Source organism: Raphanus sativus, chromosome 1 (genome assembly GCF_000801105.2).
Source record: "Raphanus sativus cultivar WK10039 chromosome 1, ASM80110v3, whole genome shotgun sequence".
NCBI classification, from domain to species: Eukaryota; Viridiplantae; Streptophyta; class Magnoliopsida; order Brassicales; family Brassicaceae; genus Raphanus; species Raphanus sativus.
This window is the reverse complement of record NC_079511.1, coordinates 10821100-10837101: the sequence shown is the minus strand read 5'-3', so window position 1 is coordinate 10837101 and position 16002 is coordinate 10821100. Positions and strand designations below refer to the sequence as shown.

The window sequence follows — 16002 nt, the reverse complement described above, 5'->3', positions numbered from 1 at the left end:
GTTTGGGTTAAGGATTTACGGTTTGGGTTTAGGGTTTACGGTTTGGGTTTAGGGTTTAGAGTTTGGGTTTATGGGGGTTTAGGGTTTAGGGTTTAGATTTTGGGTTTAGGATCTACGGTTTGAGTTTAAGGTTTAGACCTTCAAGATTAGGGTTTGGATAGCACCGTTATGGGCGATGGTTTTGTTTTACAATTTAGGTTTAGAGTTTGGGTTAATGGTTTGTGGTTTGGGTTTAGGGTTTAGAGTTTGGACTTAAGAGGGTTTAGGGTTTAGGTAGCTCCGTTTGGATCTACGGTTTGGGTTAAGAATTTGTGTTAAAGGTTTGGGTTTAAGTTTTAGCGTTTGGGTTTAGAGTTTGGGTAGCTCCGTTATGGTTTACGGTTTGGGTTAAGAATTTGGATTTAGGGTTTGGGTTTATGGTATACGGTTTGGATTTAGGGTTTAAAGGTCTACCGTTTGGGTTTAGAGTTTAGAGTTTGAATTTAGAGTTTGAGTTTAGGTAGCAGGTTTAAGGTTTATTTGGTTGTGTTTGCATTATGTTGGTAACCAACATCAATTGTCATATTATTCTAAATGAAATATAGTATATTTAGAGTGAAATTATTCGTGTGACTATACTATATACTGTGTAGTATAGTATGCCAATTTTATCTTTTGGATTTCAACATTACGTGCATGCGCTTGGAAGAAGATTTTGGTCATGTTTTGTGTAAATTGTCCCATCCATCTTGAATTACCGTAGTATGACTATATTCTTCATTCTTTTGCCTCTTATGAATATTCAGCAAATTCACCCATAATTTTATAGCATGTGGAAAACAAAATGTATATAAGGTGTTTTGTATATTCTGTGGTAAATGGTCCCGTGACTATTACAAATTTGAATTAGAAAAATGAACGGTAAAAACGAAACAAGACGACATGGACAGCTATTGAAGTACGTTTTCACCGGTGGTCTAGTTTTGCAAATTTGCAAACCGCATAGACGAATGATTTCATGTGAAACCAAATATAAAACTCCCCAAATAATAATACGTTAAATATTGGTGTTACCGTTTTTGAAAATGTGTGGTGGGCATGCTTCTCGAAACTACCTGGCCGTCTTTATTTTTTATCATTAAAATATAAACTGAGATTTCACTTTTCATGTGATAAATTTCTTAACTTGGAACATGGACCAAGAAAAATATAACCGAAGCTTGTTACTAATAACGTAATTAGCGGTTATTTTGTACTCGCATTTGGAGTTTTCCTACACAAAGAACGTTCAATAATCATAACTTAAACTTGACAAAATATCAAAGCTACTCAAAGCTTTATAAAATGGACCAGAGTTTTATCATTCACACACAAATAAACACAAACGGTAAAATATTAAAATAGTACCTTTTTTTTTTCCCAGTTTCCAGTGTGTGTGAACTCGATTCAAATGACGTAGTTTTCTACAGTAAATCGCCTTGCCATCTTCGTACGGTTACCGACCTCTCACAAAAAAAGCACAGAAATTATTATTATTTTGCTGTTTCAAAGCAGAGTTTTGTTTCCTTCTCCATTTTTTGTTTTGCTTTAAAGTTGGAACCCAAAATCAAGAAAACTTTCCAAGAAAAGTCTTTGCCCCTTTCTTGAAATCTTTCTAGCAACATTTTGAATTCCTGCATTAATGGCTTACCCAAATTCGTAAGCCCCTTTTCCTTTTCTTTCCTTCTCCCAAATCAGTTTGAGATTTTGAGGAGCAAATGAAGAAGCCTAAGCTCGATAGCTCCGCCTCACTGAACCGGTTCGGTCTTGTTCAGTTCCTATTAGCTCTTCTCCTCTTTTACCTCCTCTGCATGAGCTTCCAGATCCCTTTCATCTTCCGAACCGGGTCCGACGACCCGTTGCCGAGACAAATGGTCGCTGCTGGTAGGGAAGCAAACCGGGCTATGCTCGGAGAAGAAGAAGAACCGGGTCGGGTAAACCGGGCGGGTCTTATACCGGAGAGGAGAATGCGGGAGTTCAAAACCGTCTCTGAGATCTTCGCCAACGAGAGCCTTTTCGACGGCGGCGGCGGAGGAGGATCCACCGACGAGTTCTCGGTCTTCCACGTGACCGCGAAGCACGCGATTTCGACGGGGAAGAAAATGTGGGACGGGGTCGATTCCGGTTTAATCGTCAAACCGGATGAAAAACCGGTTAAGAACCGGACTGAGAAATGTCCTGACTCTGTTTCGGTTACCGGGTCGGAGTTCGTTAACCGGAGCCGGATCTTGGTTTTGCCGTGCGGGTTAACGCTGGGATCTCACGTGACTGTGGTGGCGACGCCGCACTGGGCGCACGCGGAGAGAGATGGCAAGGGTGCGGCGACGCAGTTCATGATGGAGCTTCAGGGGTTGAAGGCGGTGGAGGGTGAAGACCCGCCTCGGATCCTCCATTTCAACCCGAGGATTAAAGGTGATTGGAGTGGGAGACCAGTGATTGAGCAGAACACTTGTTATCGGATGCAGTGGGGTTCTGCTTTACGCTGTGATGGTCGTGAGTCTAGTGATGACGAGGATTCTGGTATTTGACTAATTGACTTTGACTTTGACTTTTAAAAGATTCGATTTTTATTCTAGTTTTGATGGGAAAGACTCTAATTTGGTTTGTGGGTTTTGTTGAAGTTGATGGAGAGGTGAAATGTGAGAGGTGGAAGAGGGATGATGGTGGTGATGATTCTGATGAATCAAAGAAGAGATGGTGGTTGGACAGGCTGATGGGTCGGAGGAGGAAGATAACAACACATGATTGGCCATACCCTTTTGCTGAAGGGAAGCTCTTTGTTCTCACCCTTAGAGCTGGGATGGAAGGTTACCACATCAGCGTTAACGGAAGACATATCACTTCTTTCCCTTACAGAACCGTAAGTTCTTCTCTCACTTTTTTTTTTGGTCTTAAACCGTTCTGCAAGTAATGGTGATAATGGATCTTTCAGGGGTTTGTACTAGAGGATGCTACTGGATTAGCAGTCAAGGGGAACATTGATGTGCATTCGATATATGCTTCATCTTTACCCTCTACGAACCCGAGTTTCGCGCCGCAAAAGCATATGGAGATGCAAAGCAGATGGAAAGCTCCTTCGTTACCTCAGAAGCCTGTAGAGCTGTTCATTGGTATTCTCTCTGCTGGTAACCATTTTGCAGAGAGAATGGCTGTGAGGAAGTCATGGATGCAACAAAAGCTAGTTAGGTCATCTAAAGTTGTCGCACGGTTCTTTGTGGCATTGGTAAGCACACTTCTTGAAAGAGAATCTCATTTTTTAACATAGCCATTGGTTTAACAGCATTTGTTCATGTTGTTAGCACGGAAGAAAAGAAGTCAATGTGGATCTAAAGAAAGAAGCTGAGTATTTTGGTGACATTGTCATAGTACCTTACATGGATCACTATGATCTTGTTGTGCTCAAGACGGTTGCCATCTGCGAATATGGGGTGATAAGCCTACTAAGTTGTTTTTTTCGTACATTTTGATTACCTTGTCTGATAATTTATCTTGTATGTTATAGGTTAGCACAGTGGCGGCGAAGTATATAATGAAATGTGACGATGATACGTTTGTGAGAGTGGATGCTGTGATCCAAGAAGCAGAGAAGGTTAAAGAAAGTGATAGCCTTTATATTGGAAACATTAATTTCTACCATAAGCCTCTACGCACCGGTAAATGGGCTGTAACATACGAGGAATGGCCAGAAGAGTATTATCCTCCGTATGCAAATGGTCCGGGTTACATCTTGTCATATGACATAGCTAAGTTCATCGTCGATGATTTTGAACAGCAGAGATTACGAGTAAGTTGTGCAAGAACATGAAAAAATGTTTTCTTTATATTGGATTTTTAGCATCTGTTGATTTCAGTGGTGCTTTTTTTTTTTGTTATTGAAGTTATTCAAGATGGAAGATGTGAGCATGGGAATGTGGGTGGAGAAGTTCAATGAGACTAGACCGGTGGCAGTGGTTCACAGCCTCAAGTTCTGCCAGTTTGGATGCATAGAAGACTACTTCACTGCTCATTATCAGTCGCCTCGCCAGATGATTTGCATGTGGGATAAGCTGCAGAGACTCGGGAAGCCTCATTGCTGCAACATGAGATGATGACATAACATTGTCTTTTTTTTTTGGCCGGATTCTTGTTAGAATGGAAAATGAAGAAGCGATGGGAGTTTATGGAGCTAACTGTTTTAGATCTCTGATGTATAGACAGGAACTATCTATAATGTATTTATCTATATAATATTTAATGAAGGGATCTTGAAAACTTGACTGAGAGGTCAAATTGTTTTTGCTTTGCTTACAAAATATTTAATCAAGTGGTACTACTAGAAGTCAGCCATTACTGTTTCAACTGCATGCTGACATGTAATTGTCGAGATGCAAAACATGAGTGTTTGGTGGCTTATTTGGTTAAGAAGATGATTAGTCCCCGTTAACAAAGCTTACTCTATGTACTCAGTCTTCACTTTGTCTTGTCTTAAGATGACCTTGTTTTGGTGTTATTAAACCTTCTTTACAACTCTTTTAAATCTTTCATCACCGCTAGAAACTCAACTAAATAAAAAGGCGAATTATTCAGGTGGGCATAGGAATGTTTAGAAACAAAACAGAACTAACAATGAATGGAAACATTAATTTCTATTAAACAAAACATTATTTTTCAATTAAAATAATTTATATTAATATTTTTTTTATAAATTATCAAGTTCATAGGCTTTTAAAATATGAAAACTCATTAGAAATTTTATAAATTTAATAAATATCTTGATTTTTAAAATCAATCAACTATATCTAAATTTATCTCTCACTAATCCCCTTAACACTTTTGTCAAATAAAGTATATCACTTTAATTGGTTTAACATCCAAATAGTACAACATAACATTAAAGTTTTTCGATCATTTAAAAATGTTATACATTGAAAATAAAAATCCATCTGCATGAGCCAGTGGATTAAAATCTACTTATTGAATTATTTATAAAATCTACTACAATACCCTAGACTATATTTGATAAGTGATTTCTGATTTCTATATGTGTTATCAGTATAATTACTCTTAACCAAAAATAAAGACACAGTTTAAAAGAAATATGACATAACATCGATTTAATTTTGATATGTAAAATTTTTTATATTAAAATTTATGTTTTTGGTAAAATTTCTTAAATATGGTAATGACTATTTTCTATATACGGATTCATGTCTTTGGTAAAGTTTCGTAATATAATAATAACTAATAAATTTATATCAAAAATATTGTTTTCTACAAATATCAATTTTGATAAGATTTTAGAAATATGATTATACTAATAATTTTTCTATATCTATTAAAATAATATAACTATATATATAAATAATAATTACAAGTTTAATTTTTTCATCAATTTATGAATCATATTTTTATTATCAAAATAAGTGTAGTTATATTATATATTTATCAACTTGTATATGTTATTTATATTAATGTATATATTTATTAGAAAAAATTTAAAATAAAACTTAATTGAATAAAATATAATATGAATAAAATAACTCTATAAACTTTTAATTATTATTATTACAATTTAAATAAAATAAAAAGTTAAAGTAAACTTGAATAAATCAAATTACAAAAATTACATTATGGTTTTACTTTTTAACTAATAAAATTTAAATTTAAATATTGAAAATTGAAAATTGAAAATTTGTTTATGTAAAAATATTTTTAAAACTTTTATATCTGTGCATGGCGCAAAACTCCTAGTAGCAAACTGAAATATACAGTTATTATTGAATTAAAATAATATAAAATTTAAAATATCATCATTACTAAATATCTAAAAGAGTATAATATTTTCTTTAGTAAAAGAAAGAAAATTTCCTCAATCTTAGTAAATAAAAGAAAGAAAATTTCAGTGGGCGTTTTGTGAGGTCTGCCTCAATCTTAACGGGATGAGTATAATATTTTCAGTGGCCTTTTTTTTTCCTAGTTGTTGACAAGATATTCCCTCTGTTTTTTAAAGATCTATGTTCTAGGAAAAAATTTGTTTTAAAAAGATACATTTTTTACTTTTTTAATGTATTATTTAATGAAAATCTGTTAACTTCAAGAAAATTAATTGTGTTTATTGGATTTTTATTGGTTAAAAATTATGGAAAATTGTTATTCACAAAAATCAATGCATTTTTAATGTGATTTCTTAATATATGTGAAAAGAGTAGAATATGTATCTTTAAAAAACAGAGGGAGTATCCGAAATAGTGGAGCCGAAACCTTAATTATATAGCCTCGATTCTTGTTAACAAACCCTAGTGGTTAAATGATGGTTACTTCGTCGCGCGGCAAGTCAATCAAGATCGAGACAACGACGAAGATCTCCGATCTTCCGGTGAATTTGTTAGAGGAGATTCTGTCTAGGGTTCCATTGAAATCAACGAGAGCAGTGCGATTGACTTGCAAAGAGTGGGAAGCTTTATCCAAAAGCCGAAGCTTTTTAAAGATGCGTATTGATAAACTAAGTACTCTAAAAGAAGGTGAGTCTCTGATGATCGCAATGATGGATTACAATCTTTATCTCACGAGAGTCGTTCTCGGCGGCATCGATGAAGATCCAATCATAGAGTGCCAAGATAGACTTACTTGCCTAGACAAACAGAACAAGATATCTCAAGTTTTCCACTGCGATGGTTTATTGTTATGCGTCTTGAAAGATGATGTTACCAAATATATTGTTTGGAATCCATATTTGGGTCAAACTAGGTCCATAGAGTCTACATACTCTCACCGCTCATACAGATGGTACAGGTTCGCATACGCTCTCGGGTACGAGGACAAAAGCTCATCTTCTCGTGGCTACAAATTGTTGAGGTTTATAGATAAGTATTATGATAGACCTACGCACCAGTATTCATGTTACGAGATTTACGATTTCAACTCTAGTACATGGAAGACTCTTGATATCACTCCACACTGGCGTATACTCCTTGGTCAGCCTGGCGTGTCTCTCAAGGGAAACACTTACTGGCCTGCTTCAAAGAGTAACAAAAAAGACTTGCTTGACGATCACATTATCTGTTTCGATTTTACAAGTGAGAGTTTTGGTCCTCTTCTGCGTCTGCCGTTTGATGCTAAGGATGATGTGACTTTGTCATGTGTTAGAGGAGAGAAGCTTGCTGTTTTACTTACTCACAACAGATATCCAAGGGACTATGAGATATGGATTAGTACTAAGATCGAGGCTGAAAAGGTGTCGTGGACCAAGTTCTTGACAGTGGAAACTGGAGTTTATCATCTGAGTGTAAGCAATAGTTTCTTTATTGACGAGGAGAAGAAAGTGGCAATGAGTTACTACTCCAAAACATTGAACATTGTTGGAGAGGATGGATACTTAAAGAAGCTAAAACTCGGAGAACGTTTAGGCGGCACAGACAGAAACTGTAGCGTAAAGGTGTGGTCTTATGTTCCAAGCCTAGTGCAAATCAAGCAACCTGCTGTAGGAGGAAAAAGGAAACAACACAAGGACTTAGAAACTCAACGATATGATAAAAAAAGGAGATGAATAGTCTCAGTTAACAAAGCTTAGTCTATGTACTTGCATTTACTCATTCTTCACTTTTGTCTTGTCTTAAGATGACCTTGTTTTGGTGTTGTTAAACCTTCTTTTACAACTCTTTCAAATCTTCATTACGGCTAGAAACTCAACTAAATAAAAAGGCGAATTATTCAGGTGGGCATAGGAATGATTAGAAACAAAACAGAACTAACAATGAATGGAAACACTAATTTCTACCATAATCTTCTGCGCACTGGGAGCTGTGACATACGAGGTAAATATGATAGGAAACGTGCGGTGCTCACATTTTACGTTGGCTTTCAAGGAATGGCCAGAAGAGTATTATCCTCCTTATGCAAATGGTCCGGGTTACATCTTGTCATATGACATAGCTAAGTTCATCGTCGATGATTTTCAACAGCAGAGATTACGAGTAAGTTGTGCAAGAACATGAAAAAATGTTTTCTTTATTTTGGATTTTTAGCATCTGTTGATTTCAGTGGTGCTTTTTTTTGTTTGTTATTGAAGTTATTCAAGATGGAAGATGTGAGCATGGGAATGTGGGTGGAGAAGTTCAACGAGACTAGACCAGTGGCAGTGGTTCACAGCCTCAAGTTCTGCCAGTTTGGATGCATAGAAGACTACTTCACTGCTCATTATCAGTCGCCTCGCCAGATGATTTGCATGTGGGATAAGCTGCAGAGACTCGGGAAGCCTCATTGCTGCAACATGAGATGATGACATAACATCTTCTTTTTGTTGGCCGGATTCTTGTTAGAAAGGAAAATGAAGCAGCGATGGGAGTTTATGGAGCTAACTGTTTTAGATCTCTGATGTATAGACAGGAACAATCTATAATGTATTTATCTGTATAATATTTAATGAAGGGATCTTGAAAACTTGACTGAGAGGTCAAATTGTTTTTGCTTTGTTTACAAAATATTTAATCAAGTGGTACTACTAGAAGTCAGCCATTACTCTGTTTCAACTACATGATAACATGTAACTGTCGAGATGCAAAACATGAGTGTTTGGTGACAAGAGTTGTAGCAAGGGATGTATATCTTCTTCTCACTAGAAAGCTGTTTAGTGGCTTATTTGGTTAAGAAGATTGGCCAACGTTTTTGGAAGCTTGCAAATTAAAACCTTTTGGTTGTGTGATGATTATAAATAGAAATATGTCCCCGAACAATAATATGCTGAATGTTAACTACTGTATGAAAGAAAGCACCAAGCAGAAACGCAGCATGTGATTTTTAAAACAGTTACCAATCTGAGTAACTGCTTTTTCAGGCAATGTCAGATAGTAAAAAATAAGTATGTAGAGCAACACATGATTGATGCTCCCCCACATGTTGTCTTAATCACCTCATTAATTAATGTTATTATCTACACCCAAAAAGGACTATTAACTCATCTCAAATTTTTATTTAGACAAATATATTCAATACAAAGCAGAAAACAAAGAAAAAACAAATTTCATGTATGTGCTGATAACATGTCAAAATTGAGTAAACTATCTATCTATGTATATGTAATTATTTAAGAAGTGATATGACTCATTTGTCATGTTTTTCATGGTTTTAGGTTATTTTTCTTATTTGTTATCTTTGTATTAGTTTTAAAAGCTTATGTGTCATAGTGATTTTGCTTATTTTTCATGTTCTCTATAGTTTTAGGTTATTTTGCTTATTTGTCATATTTTTATTAGTTTTAGAAACTTATGTGTCGTATTTTCTATGATTTTAAGTTTATTCATTAGTTTTAATTTATAATTTTTTTCCAATTGTTAGTTATTAAACAATTCTAATGATTATTTAATAAATATTTTCCATTATATATAAGATAATTATTAACGAATATTATCAAATTTTAGCAAAAACTTTATAGTTATGTTCAAATATTCAATTTCGTAATATTAAATCGTATATAATATTTTTTGTTTATTTGTCATTTTATTAATTTTTAGAAGTCCAAGAGCCATATTTTCCATGATTTTAAGTTTATTCATTAGTTTTAATTGATAATTTTTAATTGTTAGTTTTTCAAAAAATTAGTGATAATCTAATCAATATTTTTCATTATATTCAGGATAATTATTAACGAATATTTTAAAATTTTAGCAACCATTTTATAGTTATATTCATCTTCTATTTAATTTTGTAATATTTAATAGTATAATAATATTTTGCTTATTTGTCATATTTTTATTATTTTTATAAGTCTATGTGTCATATTTTTCATGATTTTAAATTTATTCATTAGTGTTAATTAATAAAATTTTAATTTTTAGTTTTTAAACAATTTGAGTGCTAATCTAATAAATATTTTTCATTATGTTCAAGATAATTATTAACGAATATTTTCAAATTTTAGTAATAATTTTATAGATATGTTCATCTTATGTTTACTTTATTAATATTAAATCATATAATATTATTTTGCTTGTTTATAATTTTTATTAGTTTAGAAGCTTATATGTGCATATTTTCTATGATTTTAAGTTTATTGATTAGTTTTAAATAATAATTTTTTGAATTGTTAGTTTTTAAACAGTTTTAGTGATTATGTAATAAATATTTTTCATTATATTAAGGATAATATTAATGAATATTATCAAATGTTAGCAATAATTTTATAGTTATGTTCATCTTATATTTACTTTCGTGATGTTAAATCGTATAATATTATTTTGTTTATTTTTCATGTTTTTATTAGCTTTAGAAGCTTGTGTCTCATATCTTCCATGATTTTGAATTTATTCATTTGTTTCAATTAATAATTTTTAATTTTTTGTTTATAAATAATTTTAGCGATCATCTAATAAATATTTTTCTTTATATTCAGGATAATTATTAAATAATATTTTCAAATTTTAGCAATAATTTTATAGATATGTTCATCTTATGTTTATTTTAGTAATATTAAATCGTATAATATTATTTTGCGTATTGTCATATTTTTTTGTTAGTTTTTAGAAGGTTATGTGTCATAATTTCCTTGTTTTAAGTTTAGTCATTAGTTTAAACAAATAAGTTTTAGAATAGTTAGTTTTCTAAACAAAATAGTGATTGTTTGATAAAATTTTCATTATATTCAATAATTAATAATTAAAGAAATATCTTATAGATATGTTTATCTTATGTTTACTATAGTAATTTTAAATCGTATAATATCATTTTACTTATTTGTCATGTTTTATTAGTTTTTAGAGGCTTATGTGTCATATTTTTCGCGATTTTAAATTTAGTCATTAATCTTAATTTACATGTTTTGAATTTTAATTTTTTTTTTAAAAATTAGTGATTATTTAATAAATAGTTTTTCATTATATTCTGAATAATTATTAATGAGTATTATCAAATTTTAGCAGCAATTATATACATATGTTCATCTTATATTTACTTTACTAATATTAAATTTTATAATATTTTTATTTATTTATTATTTTTAAAAGCAATATTTCTTATTTTTTATATCATTGAAGAGTTATCTAGTGTTATGAATTTCATTAACTTACCAATCAAAACCAGTGAGTTCAAAGAATACAATTTCTTGCCATTATAATTCAGAAATTCAGTTTTTTTACTCCCTCTATTTCATAATACTTGATGTTTTGACTTAGTGCACAAAGATTAAGAAAATTAGATTTTTCTATAAATATTATTTTAAGAAAATATTTTAAAATCAATTAACCAATAATAAAAGAGACTGTGAAATCTAATTGGTTGAACATTTTCCAATAAAGTTAAGTTAACTTTAAAATCTCAAAACTTCATCTAATTTGAAACAAAATTATCTTTCTAAAACATCAACTATATTGAAACGGAGGGAGTATATATGATTTATTACTTTTAGTTTATAAAACTTTAGTTAAATAGAAGAATATTTTTAATTTGTATATTTTATTAATAAATGTTAATACAAACTCCTATGTACCGAAAATTTATATAAAATTCAATTAAACTGATGTTCATAGGAATTATAAAAAAAAAAAGTTCAATCATCTATATTATTTTTTTGTTGAAGAGGGGTTTGCTTTCATAGGCTTTACTAAGAATTGGTAATTATGGTTTTATTCTATAGATTTATACTTTTATGTGATTTTAAAATATTAATAGAACCTTGTTAAGTTATTATCATGATGACTTTTTTACTTGTGAGGTTTGGTGATTGAAGAAAGAAAAGATTTTGCAAGTAATAAGCTACTATCTAAATTTTGTTGTATTAAAATAAATCAAATTATCTATTTTAATTAATTTAATATTTAAAACTAATTAAATAACTTCCGCATAAGGTGTGGACCGTCATCCATTAATACATTGTACTAAAATATAAAACTGATAGCACATCTCAAACTTTCATATCTATAAAAAAAATATTCTAAATAGAACCAAACTTATTAAAAATATACTTTTTTAAATATAGTTATGCGTTTTGAAAGTAATGGTCAAAAGGAAGTGTTACTGGGAGTTACATTTATAATAATTGTTAGAATTTAAAAAATTTATAGTCATTGCCTAATAAATTCTACTATTCTTATAAAATCAAGTGTAATTGGTTTGATAATTCTTCATTGACATATAAAATTTATTGTTATTCAATTTTTTTAAAAAGATTTTTAATTATATCAAAATCTATTGTTATTGGAATTTAGATTTTTAACATTTCAACTCATAAAACAAGACTTTTCAAATAATGCACATATATACTTAAGGAGAATAGTTTTATAGACTTTTAAAATATGAAAAAAATCATTAGAACTTTTTTTATAAATTTAACAAATTTCTTGATTCTTAAAATCAATCAACTATGCCTAAATTTATCTCCCACTAATCCCCCTAAAAATTTTGTTAGATAAAGTATATCTCTTTAATTGGCTTAACATCCAAATACAAAATATAAATTAAAGGCGTTTGATCGTTTATAAATGTTATACATTGAAAATAAAAATCCATCTGCATGAGCCTGCGGATTAAGGTCTATTTATTGAATTATTTATAAAATCTACTACAATAGCAAACTGAAATATACAGTTATCATTGAATTAAAATAATATAAAATTTTAAATATTATCATTACTAAATATCTAAGAGTATAATATTTCAGTGGGCTTTTTTTTTTTTCTGGTTGTTGACAATGTATACAAAACAGTGTTGGGTCGTATAATCCGGCCTAACAATGACCCGAAATTGTGGAACCGAAACCTTAATTAAATAGCTTCGATTCTTGTTAACAAAACCCTAGTGGTTAAATGATGGTTACTTCTTCGCGCGGCAAGTCAATCAAGATCGAGACAACGACGAAGATCTCCGATCTTCCGGTGAATCTGGTAGAGGAGATTCTGTCTAGGCTTCCGTTGAAATCAATGGGAGCAGTGAGATTAACTTGCAAAGAGTGGGAAGCTTTATCCAAAAGTCGAAGCATTTTAAAGATGCATATTGATAAACTAAGCACTGTAAAGGAAGGTGAGTCTCTGATGATCGCAATGATGGATTACAATCTTTATCTCACGAGGGTCGTTCTCGGCTGCACCGATGAAGATCCAATCATAGAGTGCCAAGATAGACTTACTTGCCTAGACAAACAGAACAAGATATCTCAAGTTTTCCACTGCGATGGTTTATTGTTATGCGTCTTGAAAGATGATGTTACCAAATATATTTTTTGGAATCCATATTTGGGTCAAACTAGGTCCATAGAGTCTACATACTCTCACCGCTCATACAGATGGTACAGGTCCGCATACGCTCTCGGGTACGAGGACAAAAGCTCATCTTCTCGTGGCTACAAATTGTTGAGGTTTATAGATAATTATTATGATAGACCTACGCACCAGTATTCATGTTACGAGATTTACGATTTCAACTCTAGTACATGGAAGACTCTTGATATCACTCCACACTGGCGTATACTCCTTGGTCAGCCTGGCGTGTCTCTCAAGGGAAACACTTACTGGCCTGCTTCAAAAAGTAGCAAAAAAGACTTGCTTGACGATCACATTATCTGTTTCGATTTTACAAGTGAGAGTTTTGGTCCTCTTCTGCGTCTGCCGTTTGATGCTAAGGATGATGTGACTTTGTCATGTGTTAGAGGAGAGAAGCTTGCTGTTTTACTTACTCACAACAGATATCCAAGGGACTATGAGATATGGATTAGTACTAAGATCGAGGCTGAAAAGGTGTCGTGGACCAAGTTCTTGACAGTGGAAACTGGAGTTTATCATCTGAGTGTAAGCAATAGTTTCTTTATTGACGAGGAGAAGAAAGTGGCAATGAGTTACTACTCCAAAACATTGAACATTGTTGGAGAGGATGGATACTTAAAGAAGCTAAAACTCGGAGAACGTTTAGGCGGCACAGACAGAAACTGTAGCGTAAAGGTGTGGTCTTATGTTCCAAGCCTAGTGCAAATCAAGCAACCTGCTGTGGGAGGAAAAAGGAAAGAACACAAGGACTTAGAAACTCAACGATATGATAAAAAAAGGAGATGAATAGTCTCAGTTAACAAAGCTTAGTCTATGTACTTGCATTTACTCATTCTTCACTTTTGTCTTGTCTTAAGATGACCTTGTTTTGGTGTTGTTAAACCTTCTTTTACAACTCTTTCAAATCTTCATTACGGCTAGAAACTCAACTAAATAAAAAGGCGAATTATTCAGGTGGGCATAGGAATGATTAGAAACAAAACAGAACTAACAATGAATGGAAACACTAATTTCTACCATAATCTTCTGCGCACTGGGAGCTGTGACATACGAGGTAAATATGATAGGAAACGTGCGGTGCTCACATTTTACGTTGGCTTTCAAGGAATGGCCAGAAGAGTATTATCCTCTTTATGCAAATGATCCGGGTTACAGCTTGTCATATGACATAGCTAAGTTCATCGTCGATGATTTTGAACAGCAGAGATTACGAGTAAGTTGTTCAAGAAACATGAAAAATGTTATCTATATATATTTTTAGAATCTGTTGATATGGTCAGTGGTGCTTTTTTTTGGTTATTGCAGTTATTCAAGATGGAAGATGTGAGCATGGGAATGTGGGTGGAGAAGTTCAACGAGACTAGACCGGTGGCAGTGGTTCACAGCCTCAAGTTCTGCCAGTTTGGATGCATAGAAGACTACTTCACTGCTCATTATCAGTCGCCTCGCCAGATGATTTGCATGTGGGATAAGCTGCAGAGACTCGGGAAGCCTCATTGCTGCAACATGAGACGATGACATAACATTGTCTTCTTTTTTTGGCTGGATTCTCTTTAGAAAGGAAAATGAAGCAGCGATGGGAGTTTATGGAGCTAACTGTTTTAGATCTCTGATTTATAGACAGGAACTATCTATAATGTATCTATCTATATAATATTTAATGAAGGGATCTTGAAAACTTGACTGAGATAATTGTTTTTGCTGTGTTTACAAAATATTTAATCAAGTGGTACTACTAGAAGTCAGCCATCACTCTGTTTCAACTACATGCTAACATGTAATTGTCGAGATGCAAAACATGAGTGTTTGGTGACTAAAGTTGTAGCAAGGGATGTATCTGCTCACTATAAACATGAGTATTTGGTGACCAACTTTTTTGGAAGCTTGTGAATTAAAACCTTTTGGTCGTGTGAGGATATGTCCCTGAAAAATATGCTAAATGTTAATTACTGTATGAAAGAAAGCACCAAGCAGAAACGCAGCATGTGATTTTTATAACAGTTACCAATCTGAGTAACTGCTTTTTCAGGCAATGTCAGATAGTAAAAAATAAGCAATGTAGCATCACATGATTAATGGTCCCCCACATGTTGTCTTAATCACCTCATTAATTAATGGTCCGCTTATGCAAGGAAAGAGGTTTAATGACAGAAAATGACCTCTTCCATGAGATTTGCAAAATTGTTTTTCAACTACACATTTTTTACTTACAACCCCAATTTGTTTATAGCAAATGGTCTATGCAAATCGGTGGATACATAGCATGACCATTTTGTGGGTTTCTTTACAAGAAGTCTTTGTAAGTGTCAGGTTTTTCTTCAGCTACCCTTCAAGGCAGGCTTGATGGGATATTCGCTTCTGGCTGACTAATCATTTTATTTGCTATCTATAGATTGAGATGGATTTTGCTATATATATATATATATATATATATTATATGCTTATGATTCATCTCAATGGACCACTAGCCACATATATCTTTGTTGCAGTGGTCATCGATATTCGACGAATAGTCCTAATTCTTAAACTTAATCAAGCGTGAGTAAAATATAATATCTGCTAAACATCTAAAGCCATCAGACTATTATTTGGTTGGTAAAGTAATAGAAAAATCAAATATGTACGAAGAACACCAGGTTTGACTCACCTGCCATGTGGCATACCAACGAGAAACACGTCTCCTTATTTCATTTGTTTATTCTTTTCCTCCTCTCTCAAGTCTCATCAACTCACGCTATTATATACATACACACACTCA

General features: G+C 32.6%; 5 protein-coding genes across 5 annotated transcripts; all 5 read left to right on the top strand.

The window, feature by feature from the left end:
• Positions 1 to 1554: 1554 nt before the first annotated feature.
• LOC108814611 (hydroxyproline O-galactosyltransferase GALT4) lies at positions 1555 to 4344 on the top strand. Its single transcript, XM_018587222.2, has 6 exons — positions 1555 to 2538; positions 2640 to 2878; positions 2951 to 3241; positions 3318 to 3446; positions 3521 to 3802; positions 3897 to 4344. Exons 1-6 carry the CDS (start codon positions 1737 to 1739, stop codon positions 4104 to 4106), a joined length of 1953 nt encoding a protein of 650 aa, XP_018442724.2. The 5' UTR covers positions 1555 to 1736; the 3' UTR covers positions 4107 to 4344.
• A 1899-nt stretch (positions 4345 to 6243) lies between these two features.
• Positions 6244 to 7668, top strand: LOC130512511 (F-box protein At2g38590-like). Its single transcript, XM_057010572.1, has one exon. The coding sequence runs from the start codon at positions 6305 to 6307 to the stop codon at positions 7541 to 7543; it is 1239 nt and encodes a 412-aa protein (XP_056866552.1). The 5' UTR covers positions 6244 to 6304; the 3' UTR covers positions 7544 to 7668.
• Positions 7669 to 7754: 86 nt separating this feature from the next.
• On the top strand, positions 7755 to 8526 carry LOC130512513 (hydroxyproline O-galactosyltransferase GALT4-like). Its single transcript, XM_057010575.1, has 2 exons — positions 7755 to 7970; positions 8066 to 8526. Exons 1-2 carry the CDS (start codon positions 7755 to 7757, stop codon positions 8273 to 8275), a joined length of 426 nt encoding a protein of 141 aa, XP_056866555.1. The 3' UTR covers positions 8276 to 8526.
• A 4265-nt stretch (positions 8527 to 12791) lies between these two features.
• On the top strand, positions 12792 to 14155 carry LOC108814627 (F-box protein At2g38590-like). Its single transcript, XM_018587242.2, has one exon. It carries the CDS (start codon positions 12792 to 12794, stop codon positions 14028 to 14030), a length of 1239 nt encoding a protein of 412 aa, XP_018442744.2. The 3' UTR covers positions 14031 to 14155.
• An 86-nt stretch (positions 14156 to 14241) lies between these two features.
• Positions 14242 to 14809, top strand: LOC130508178 (hydroxyproline O-galactosyltransferase GALT4-like). The gene is made up of 2 exons (XM_057003489.1): positions 14242 to 14457; positions 14550 to 14809. Exons 1-2 carry the CDS (start codon positions 14242 to 14244, stop codon positions 14760 to 14762), a joined length of 429 nt encoding a protein of 142 aa, XP_056859469.1. The 3' UTR covers positions 14763 to 14809.
• The last annotated feature ends 1193 nt before the right edge of the window (positions 14810 to 16002 follow it).

Coding starts and splice junctions, on each gene's coding strand:
- LOC108814611 (XM_018587222.2), top strand. CDS start 1,737: ATGAAGAAGCCTAAGCTCGATAGCTCCGCCTCACTGAACCGGTTCGGT. Junction 3,242..3,317: donor CACGGTTCTTTGTGGCATTG/GTAAGCACACTT, acceptor TCATGTTGTTAG/CACGGAAGAAAAGAAGTCAA. Junction 3,447..3,520: donor TTGCCATCTGCGAATATGGG/GTGATAAGCCTA, acceptor TGTATGTTATAG/GTTAGCACAGTGGCGGCGAA.
- LOC108814627 (XM_018587242.2), top strand. CDS start 12,792: ATGATGGTTACTTCTTCGCGCGGCAAGTCAATCAAGATCGAGACAACG.
- LOC130512511 (XM_057010572.1), top strand. CDS start 6,305: ATGATGGTTACTTCGTCGCGCGGCAAGTCAATCAAGATCGAGACAACG.
- LOC130508178 (XM_057003489.1), top strand. CDS start 14,242: ATGGAAACACTAATTTCTACCATAATCTTCTGCGCACTGGGAGCTGTG. Junction 14,458..14,549: donor TTGAACAGCAGAGATTACGA/GTAAGTTGTTCA, acceptor TGGTTATTGCAG/TTATTCAAGATGGAAGATGT.
- LOC130512513 (XM_057010575.1), top strand. CDS start 7,755: ATGGAAACACTAATTTCTACCATAATCTTCTGCGCACTGGGAGCTGTG. Junction 7,971..8,065: donor TTCAACAGCAGAGATTACGA/GTAAGTTGTGCA, acceptor TTGTTATTGAAG/TTATTCAAGATGGAAGATGT.